General features: G+C 52.6%; 1 protein-coding gene across 2 annotated transcripts; it reads right to left on the minus strand.

Annotated features, from left to right (window-relative positions):
- Positions 1 to 2,049: 2,049 nt before the first annotated feature.
- LOC149522378 (uncharacterized) lies at positions 2,050 to 9,599 on the minus strand. 2 transcript variants are annotated; one of them, XM_089771068.1, is made up of 3 exons: positions 9,417 to 9,599; positions 5,264 to 9,108; positions 2,050 to 4,957 (listed from the first exon to the last, which is right to left on the minus strand). In XM_089771068.1, the coding sequence occupies exons 2-3, from the start codon at positions 5,430 to 5,432 to the stop codon at positions 3,537 to 3,539; spliced, it is 1,590 nt and encodes a 529-aa protein (XP_089627194.1). In that variant the 5' UTR covers positions 5,433 to 9,108; positions 9,417 to 9,599; the 3' UTR covers positions 2,050 to 3,536. The 2 variants fall into 2 exon arrangements, 1 of the variants encoding a protein (XP_089627194.1); XR_016347330.1 differs by lacking the exon at positions 9,417 to 9,599 and having other exon boundaries at positions 4,884 to 5,019; positions 5,264 to 5,379.
- Positions 9,600 to 9,874: the final 275 nt, after the last annotated feature.

Here is a 9,874-nt window from a genome sequence, read left to right on the forward strand (position 1 = left end):
TTAATTGCACCCTGGGTTGGGGAAGGGCGCATGCACGGCCCAGCCCCCACCTGGAACTTGGGAGAAGGCGCACGGAGCTGGCAGCAAGGCACATGCCTCCTGCTGCCTGGCCACCGCCACTGGTGCTCAGCCTGGTGCCGCCCGGAGCAGGCCGAGCAGGGTCCCGCAGCCACGGGGGGAAGGGTGCTTCTGGCCAGCACTGAAGGGGTTAACGCGGCCCCTTGGGTGGTTACTGCAGGGTGGCTGGTGGGAGCTGCTCCAGCTTGTGATACAGACATGTGGTGCCTGATGGCAGTTATCAGCAGTAAGAGGTGCACAGCACCCCTTATATCAGGAGCCCTGGGCAGCTGCCCGGCTAGCCCATGCCTTAATGCGGCCCTGGGTTTCCTGCATAGAACGACCGAAGCCCCACAGATCAGGAGAGGGGTTCCCAGCTGGGGATCTCTGACAGCAGCCATTGGATGGTAGGAGCCAGTTACTGCAGGACAAAGGACACCAGGGCTATGTCTACATTTGCGGCTTCTTACCAAGTACAGCCGTTCTTGGCAAGAATCCATAGAGCGCCCACACTGCCCGCCTGCTCTTGCTCAAGGAAATTTACAGTATGGCGTGGTAAGAGAGGGCTTCTTGCGCAAGAGCTACGCTCTTTTTTAACAGGTGTAAGCCCTCTTGCGCAGGAGCTCTTACGCAAGACGGCAGTGTGGATGCTCGGCAGGGATTTCTTCCGGAAGAAAGCCCTATGGCTAAAATGGCCATCAAAGCTTTCTTGCGCAAGAGAGCGCCTACATTGCCATGGGCGCTCTTGCACAAAAGCACAGAGCGCACATGGCAGTGTGGACATTTTCTTGCGCGAGACTTCTTGCACAAGAACCCTTGCGCAAGAAGGCATGAGTGTAGACATAGCTCTCGAGTGGGACAAACTAAGCATCTGCTCTATTGGCAAAGGAGAAACAAAGACAAACCCCACCCTGCTCTGCCTGGCACTTTGCACCCCCAGCCAGGGCCAGATTAAGGCATGGGCTAGGAGGGGTGCCAACCTATGGAAGCACCTGATTGAAGTGGTAAGGGATGCCGCATCAGGTGCCCCCATAGGTTGCCGCCATGGGGCGGAAGCGTGCATGTAGCACGCGCCCGCTGCCCAGGGTGCAAGAATGGCTCGGGCCGGCCCTGCCCCCAGCCCAACTCTTCCAAGCACCCCTAGAGAGCAGCACTCACACATGGGGGGCTGGAAAGTGGAGAGACTACCACTCAAAAGGAATCACTCTGGGTAGGTCTGCACTGAGATAGCAGCCCGGTGGCCAGGCTGTAGCTGGTCCAGCTCAGCTGTACCTGGCCTGGAGGGCTTTGGTTGGGAGAACAGAAACCTGCAGACAGGGCATCTCCGGAGGGCAGGTGGGGGATGTCACAGTGTCAGGGCAAGTGTCATGCCCCCCCATCTTCATTTGCTCCAGCCCCACTGCTGAGAGATACTGACCATTGTCATTGCTTAAACTGCACACAGAAGTTGTGGCAAAGGCTAGCATATGGTTAAAATACAATGAACATTCTGGTAAATTATCAGAGGGGTGGCCATGTTAGTCTGAATCTGCAAAAGCGGCGAGGAGTCCTGTGGCACCTAAGGCCGTGTCCAGACTCAGGGTTTTTTTCGGGAAAAGTAGCCTTTTCCAGAAAAAACTTCCCCTGCGTCCAGACTCAAGCCGCGTTCTTTCGAAATTATTTCGAAAGAACGCGGCTTTTCTTTCGCTGGCAGTAAACCTCGTTTCACGAGGAAGAACGCCTTCCTTCGAAAGTTCCTCTTTCGAAGGAAGGCGTTCTTCAATGTAAAGAGGCCGTCTTCGAAAGAGAGCATCCAGACTCGCTGGGTGCTCTCTTTCGAAAAAGCGGATTTCTCTTTTGAAAGATCCGCCTGCAGTCTAGACACGATCTTTCGAAAGAGGCTCTTTCGAAAGATGCTTTCGAAAGAGCCTCTTTCGAAAGAAGCCTGCAGTCTAGACATAGCCTAATAGACTAACTGAAGTGCATTTGACCAAGTGGGTCTTTGCCCACGAAAGCTTATGCTCCAACACTTCAGTTAGCCTATAAGGTGCCAAAGGACTCCTCGCCGCTTTTATTCTGGTAAGTTCTCATTTGTGTTGTGCTGTCTGCACATCTAACTCACCAGAGATCAAAGTGCATGACCCGAAGGCCTTCACAGAGAGAGAAAACCCACAACACAGGGTAGGTTATTCAACACATTCACATTTATAAGAGTGAAACATAAGGAAATCTTTTAAGCCTCAGAATCTAGGAAATAAATAAACTTACTCATTTTCTTCTGCAGTGGCTAAACCTGCTTTATTTCTTGCCTCGTTACATGTCTGTGTTATAGAACTTTTTAACTATGTCATTGTACTAAAACAAAAACACAAGTTCACCTGAAAAAATGATCTGGAGTAGTCCAGAAGAGCCCAGCAAGAACTATACCCAGAGACGGAACCAGTGCTCTGAGATGGGACCAATCACGCTCTGCCAGGAGGTTCATCGGGATTTCCCTGTCCACACCGGGTCTTTCTCCTGCAGCCCTCAGACGCCGGACTTAGGACCAAAGAAACCACACTGGGATTCCTGAGTATAGGGAGCACAGGCCACTGGTCAGTGACCCTTGGGGTGCATCTACACAGCAGCCTTATTTCAGAATTACAGTGCATGTCTATACCGCAAGCCGTTATTTGGAAATAACATCCACCTGGAGGACTTGATCTTTTGGCTGGGCTGCATCTGAAGGAAGGAGCCAAAGACCCCAGGGTGGGGGAGAGCCCTGGTTTGGAGGGGCAGCTGGGAAAGAGGTTTTAGGGGGAGTTTGTAAAAGTTTGTACTGAAGTTTCAGTGGAGCATTAACAAAGCATTTTTGTTACCTTTGAGTTTGTAATCTGCTTTGCTCTGCCTGTTCTCACTTATCACCACTTAACTCCTACAGCTTGTACTTAATAAAACCACTTTTACTTACTATCAAGCCCAGTGTAAACAATTACTACCTATGGGAGCAATCGGTGTGCACATCCCCCTTTCATTGCTAAATGGGGCTTACCCCATTCTTTGGGGTTTGATCCCATTTGGGAAGCGCGATCCCAGGAAGCTGGGCCCTAAACTGCTCTCTCCTCAGACCTGAAGAGGTTCAGCATCAGTACCGCTGCTCAGAGGCGGGGGTGGGGGCGGGAATCTCAGCTCGGGGCCTTGGCCAAGGAGCTGCCCCAGCAGGACCGGGTGGTGAGAAGCCCCAGAGAGCAGAAAGGTGAGTGGCAGTGGCCAGGTCAGTAACCCAGGAGGCCCTCCCCAAGGGGGTCTTCTGGGACCACAGCCACCTAGCCAAGCAACTTAAAGGGAACTCAGGGTATACGTTTCTCTCCTCTGTGGGTCCTCCAAAGGCTAAGAAGATTTGAGCTCTGACTGAAGCTTTCCCCAGTCAGAATAACTGAATGGTTTTCTCCCCTCTGTGGACTGTCTAATCTTTAACAAAGTCTGACCTGTGTTTGAAGCCTTTTCAGAAATCAGAGCTTTTATAAGGCGACTCTCGTGTATGTATTCTGATGGCTAGTAACGCAGGAGCACTGACTGAAGCTTTTCCCACAGTCAGAGCAATTGAAAAGTTTCTTTCCTGTGTGGGTTCTCTTATGGTATAAAAGGCTTGAGCTGCGACTGAAGCTTTTCCCGCAGTCAGAGCAATTGTAAGGTTTCTCTCCTGTGTGGATCCTGCTATGGATAACAAGGTCTGAGTTTCTTCTGAAGCTTTTCCCACAGTCAGAGCAGTAGAAGGGTTTCTCTCCTGTGTGGGTCATCCTATGACTAACAAGGTGTGAAATCTGACTGAAGCTTTTCTCACAGTCAGAGCAATTGAAAGGTTTCTCTCCTGTGTGGCTCCTGCTATGGGTAACAAGGTTTGAGCTTCTACGGAAGCTTTTCCCACAGTCAGAGCAGTAGAAGGGTTTCTCTCCTGTGTGGGTAATCCTATGACTAACAAGGCTTGTGCTGTTACTGAAGCTTTGTCCACAGTCAGAGCAATGGAAAGGTTTCTCTCCTGTGTGGCTCTTCCTATGGGTAACAAGGTTTGACTTCTGACTGAAGCTTTTCCCGCAGTCAGAGCAATTGAAAGGTTTCTCTCCTGTGTGGATCCTCCAATGGTTAATAAGTTCTCCATTACTACTGAAGCTTTTCCCACAGTCAGAGCAGTAGAAGGGTTTTTCCCCTGTGTGGGTCCTCCTATGTCTAACAAGGGTTGAAATCTGACTGAAGCTTTTCTCGCAGTCAGAGCAATTGAAAGGTTTCTCCCCTGTGTGGCTCCTCCTATGGGCAACAAGGCTTGAGCTACTACTGAAGTTTTTCCCGCAGTCAGAGCAAGTGAAGGGTTTCTCTCCTGTGTGGCTCTTCCTATGGGTAACAAGGTTTGACTTCTGACTGAAGTTTTTCCCGCAGTCAGAGCAATTGAAAGGCTTCTCTCCTGTGTGAGCCATCCTATGGATAACCAAGTGTGAGTTTGTACTGAAGTTTTTCCCACAGTCAGAGCAGTTATGGGGTGTGTCTCTTGTATGTATTTTCTGATGGTTTGTAAAGTGTGAGTGCTCACTGAAGCTTTTCCCAGAGTCAGAGCACTTGAAGGGCTTCTCTCCCGTATGGACCCTTTGATGTTCAGGAAGAGTTTCACAATCACTACACGTGCAGGGTGACTGTTGATGAGGGATTTCCTGTTGGATGGTTTCTGTGTTTCTTTTCTCCCCTGTGCTCCTGCAGTGACCCTGTCCCTCTCCTAGATGGTTTCCCTGCTGCTTTTCTGGGCTATGCTGACTCTCACAGCTCTCTCCTTGTTCACGTATCTGGAAAACATGTCCTTCAGATCGTCTCAAAAATAGTCCACATGGAGACACTTGCTCCAGTCCTTCCTGCTGAAGACTCTTTTCATGGTTCTCAGTCAGTGTCCTGTCACCTGTTGGAATAGAGGAATGATCCACACAGGAGTTATTCTCCACGATGAACTGCAAGGAAACTCTAAGAGAGGAATAGAAAAGGGAACACACGCTCAAATAACGGTCAAATTATCATGAGCTGAGTTCGTTGTCCTCCTTCACAACCCTTCCACAGAGAAGAGAACCCAGCCTTTCCTCGCCCACCACACTCTTACTGGAGTTGAAGACAAGCTGAATAGTCAGTCAGACTTCATGAAAACACACAAGTTACATCTGCTATAAGGAGACAGAAATTGGTTTCTGAGTCAGTTTAACTGATTGCTCACCTGTCTGGGTGTTGCTGATGATCTCCCCTTCCTCACAGCTCGGAGGATCTGGGACCCGCAGCTCCTCCTCTTGCTCCACCCAGGAGATCACATCAGTTTCGGAGACTGGAAATGCTGTTTGAAGAGCAAAAAACCAAGTGCTGATCTTGTTCATTAAGGTCTTTGCCATTCCTGCTTTCAGAGCCAGGATCCGACACACCGACCCAGAGAGGCTCCTTTCCCCACCTTGCAGAGACTGGGCTCTGGCTGGTACAAGATCCCAGGACACACTCCCCTGCAGTAAAGATGCATCACTCCCCCACCTTGGGAATGGCCCAGCTCATTCCCCAGGACAGCTAAGCGCTCTGCTGCACTCTCTAGGGTACAACTCAGACCCCCTCACAGCCCGGTCCATCCACCCGGAATCCCACAGTTGGACAGGAACACACTGCTCAGAAGGGGAGCTCTAGTGAGGGCATGAAGGTGTGACACCAAGTTCCCCAGGTAGGGCTCAGACAGCAGGTGCCACATGGCAGGTCACTAGAACTTGGAGATGAAGGACCCAGCAGATGTCTAGCTCCCCAAGTCTCTGTCCACAAAACCCCTGGCTGGTGGGCTGGGCTTGCCCTGATCTTTGGCTCAGATGTTCTACTTGGGCCAGGAGGAGGCAGAGGAAGTTTCCTAAGCATCTCAGTGAATCCTTGGCTGCTTGCTTCACGCCCTGCCTATGTGCCACTCCTGATCCCAACTGTCTGTGTCTGGGTGGGCCCTGCCAGCTGCCCACCACAGTTGCCATTCCCATGGCTGCCCAGGGTGGCGCTGGGCTTCTGTTGGGGCAAGCCAGGGTGGAGCTGGGCCGTGCTGCTTCTCTGGTGCTTGTGGCTGTTGCTCAGCTCCCCCTCTGCAACCTCCATTCTACTCTGCCAGCAGCAGCCTTTGTGTGGTTTCCCAGTCTGGCTCTTGTGGCCAGCCTGGCCTTTGATTTGGTGCCCCTCCAGGGCTGCACAGAATCTATCACCTTTACACCTTGTGTGTGTGTTTCCCTCGGTTTTGGCCCACCCCTTCTTGGGACTTCATTTTCTGTTCAGAAGATCCACCTGGGACATGACCATGGAGATCACTGTGCTACTGCTGTTAAATAAGATAATCATAGTCATCACATCAGAACATTCCCATTGACGTGGCACCCAGCACACTTCGCAAAAGGTTTATTGCAGCTGTGTATGTCCATTCTTTTTGAACTAGAACAGGCTGGGCTTTGGCAGAATGGTGGAACATTGGGGACCAACTAACCAGGAAAGAACATTCCTGAGCAGGAAGAGGCCAATCAACACACATCTCCACAGTAGCTGGAAAAACAGTCCTAAGAGATGGCTCAGAAAGACACTGACCCTTGTGCACAAGAGCGGGATGAGGGGATAATGGATACGGATGTTTTGTTCAAAATAAACAGGCAGGAGGCTAAGGGGGTAGAACACATGGAACATGCATCTTGTTTGTGTCAATGTATGAGAAGTCACAAGAGGGGCATGTTGATGCTGGCTGAGGGGCAGCATTCTCACTGCTGACTTATTGGTACCGTTATTGGGTTGGGACAAGTCTCATTATACCTGTGCCTAAGGAGCTGGGACACTAGCATCCTGCTCCTTTTCACAATAAACTTGGCCGAGTGCCTTAGCCTCCAAATGGAGCCTGGATCCTTCTTAGCAGCAACCCTGAACTGTGCTGCATGGATAAGCCGCAGGCTCTGACAGTGCTGCTGGCATCAGAGCTCCAGAAAGAGCCACCCTGAACAGCCATAACAACGCTCTGTGGCGCTAGCAGCAATTCTAATGGCACTGCAGTCGCTGCGGGAAGCAAAATTATCAATCACAGCAGCACCTGGGAACTCTGGTATAAATCAGGACCCCACTGTGCTAAGCATTATCTCTCTTTAATGTAGGTATCTTTCCCAGCCGTGAGAAACAGGGACACTCTATAATAGCTATTAAAGAGAGAGGTGACTGCACACAGAGGCTGCGTCTAGACTGGCATGATTTTCCACAAATGCTTTTAATGGAAAAGTTTTTCCGTTAAAAGCATTTGCGGAAAAGAGCATCTAGATTGGCACGGATGCTTTTGTGGAAAAGCATCAGTGCCAACCTAGATGCGGTTTGGCGCAAGAAAGCTCCGGTGGCCATTTTCGCCATTGGGGCTTTTTTGCGCAAAACAGTTTTTACCTATCTTCACTGGCCTTCTTGCGCAAAAGCATTTGTGCAAGAGGGCTTTTTCCCCGAGAGGGAGCGTCAGTGTATTTGTGCAAGAAAGCTGACAATCATACATTAAATCGTCAGTGTTCTTGCGCAAATTCAAGGAGCCAGTGTAGACAGCTGGCAAGTTTTTGCGTAAAAGCGGCCACTTTTGTGCAAAATCTTGCCAGTCTAGACACAGCCAGAGAGTCTAAGGGATTTGATCAAGGTCACACAGGAAGACTGTGATGGGCAGAGAAGTGAACACAGGTCTCCTGAATATGAAGCCAGACATTCACACAGGAAGAAAAAGTCCCTACCCAAAGATATTTCACTCTAAAAAGACAACACAGATGATGTGATTTAGCTCCACTGCACACAGAGGTAAGTGAGCCCCAGAGAGAGTGAAGCTGAACTTTTGAAAGGAAACCCAACCTGTGCCTGAAATGCAAGGAGAGCTCTGCTCATGTTTCTCTACTACAGAGCTACCTCGGACAAAATACTCACAGAGCGTGAACTGCCTCACCCACCCTCCCTCAGCCCCAGCATCCAGCCCCTCCCACTGGCAAGAACAGCATGTCATAGGGTATGTCTACACTACCCCGCTAGTTCGAACTAGCGGGGGTAATGTAGTCATCCGCAGTTGAAAATGAAGCACGGGATTTGCTACCCATAGAGATTAGATACAGAAAGAAAGGACTTAGGGAACTGCACCCACCTTCCACTGGCTCAGCCCACTGCCACAAGGGGAACCTGCAGCCACTAACAGCAGCCAGATCCAGAGCCAGACCTCTGGTACCTGCTGTTCCTGCCTGAGCCCTTCTACTCATACCTCCAGTCAAGGCACACGATGGGCAAAATAAGGGGGAAGAGCAGCGAGACCTTAGCTGTGGGAAGAGCAGCTCCACTGTTAAGTGCCCGAACCTGTTTTCCCTGGGAGGGGCCACGGAGGTGACAGTCTTTCACAGAAGAAAAGCCAGGATTATTGGGGCAGATACTCATGACACTGAGGGCAAAGACAATGAATGACCCTGAACCAAACCCAACCCAGCTGCTCCAGAGCCCACCCAGTTTGTGTTACCCAAGGGGACAAGAATCCTTACTCAGCCAGTTCACAGCCTCATAATTCTGCTGCATCACACCCCTGTAGAGGGCTCTCTGGCCCGGGTCCAGCAAAGTCCATTCCTCCTCAGAAAATACACAGCTACCTCCTGGACGCTAACCGGCTCCACCATGGCCATCTGCTGTCCCTGGCTCTGAAGGCTGGGGGCTGAGCTAGGGTACGTCTAGACTACATGCCTCTGTTGCCAGAGGCATGTAGATTAGGCTACCAGACATAGTAAAATGAAGCAGCGATTTAAATAATCGCCTCTTCATTTAAATTTACATGGCTGCGGCGCTGAGCCGACAAACAGCTGATCAGTCTGAGGGGGGCCTGGCAGGAATTGTGCCCACACTCCAGAGCGACAGGGGCTGTGAAATCCTCCAGACAGACGGGACGCGGCGCTTCCTCCCGGACACTTTCCATGGGGCTCTCTGCAGCCATGGCTGCCCCTGGGCTGGGGGACCGGGGCAGATTCCTGAGCTCAGCAGTGGGGGGAGGCAGGTCCAGGGGGGCGGAGTCGTGAGGTACCAGCACTGAAGACAAAAAAAAATCAAAATTAAACATCAAAAAAGCCCCAAAAGCTTCACTCCCCCCTGCAAGGTCTCCAATGGGCCCCTCCCGCTAACTGCCCCGGCCAGAACCGCCCCCCCCATCGCTGTGCCCCTCAGGCCAGCCCCCCTGTGTTCAAATCCCCCCCTCGCACACTCTGCAGCCCCCTCACAGCCCCGCTGTGCGCCCAGCACCACCCAGCTCCCCCCCCCGCCAGGCCAGCGCGAGCATCAGGAAGCGCCAACAGCCCGACGGGGGGGCGGCGGGGGGGCCATTGCTCAGCCGGACCCACCCGCAGCGCAGGACGGCGGGTCCCAGCCCCTCACGCTCTGGCGGCTCCTCCCCGCAGCGAGTAACGGCCCCTCACAACGGCTCAGGGAGCGCGGCGCATGCGCAGTAACCGCGGCGCAGTCTGGTCCCTTTCCCTGCCCGCGCGCGGAGCGATGGGCGGGACCCGCCGAAAACCTGACCGCGGCGGAGTAGAACGGGGCGGCCCGTCAGACCGCGCATGCGCAGCAGCTCCGTGACTCCGACCAGACTCCAGCGCCAGGGCTTCGCTCAGACCGGGCGCCGCTTGGCCCCGCCCCCCCGGCCAGAGGCTACTTGGGCTTCTCGGAGCCCGGGCCGGCTCGCAGGTGGGGCGGGGCTTTTGCAGCGTGTGGAGCGACCCGGGGGATTCCCTCCCTGCCGGGCTGGGAGCGGGGGGGGGGGGTGTCCCGAGGTGGGCGGGGCCGGCGCGCGCTGCTGGGG

Source organism: Pelodiscus sinensis, chromosome 19 (assembly GCF_052426305.1).
Source record: "Pelodiscus sinensis isolate ZL-2025 chromosome 19, ASM5242630v1, whole genome shotgun sequence".
NCBI lineage: Eukaryota > Metazoa > Chordata > Testudines > Trionychidae > Pelodiscus > Pelodiscus sinensis.

Bases quoted from the DNA above. Each gene is read 5' to 3' on its own strand.
- LOC149522378 (XM_089771068.1), bottom strand. From the start codon at position 5,432: ATGGCAAAGACCTTAATGAACAAGATCAGCACTTGGTTTTTTGCTCTT. The intron at 4,958-5,263 runs GTGAGCAATCAG...CTATTCCAACAG, and splicing joins CATCAGCAACACCCAGACAG to GTGACAGGACACTGACTGAG.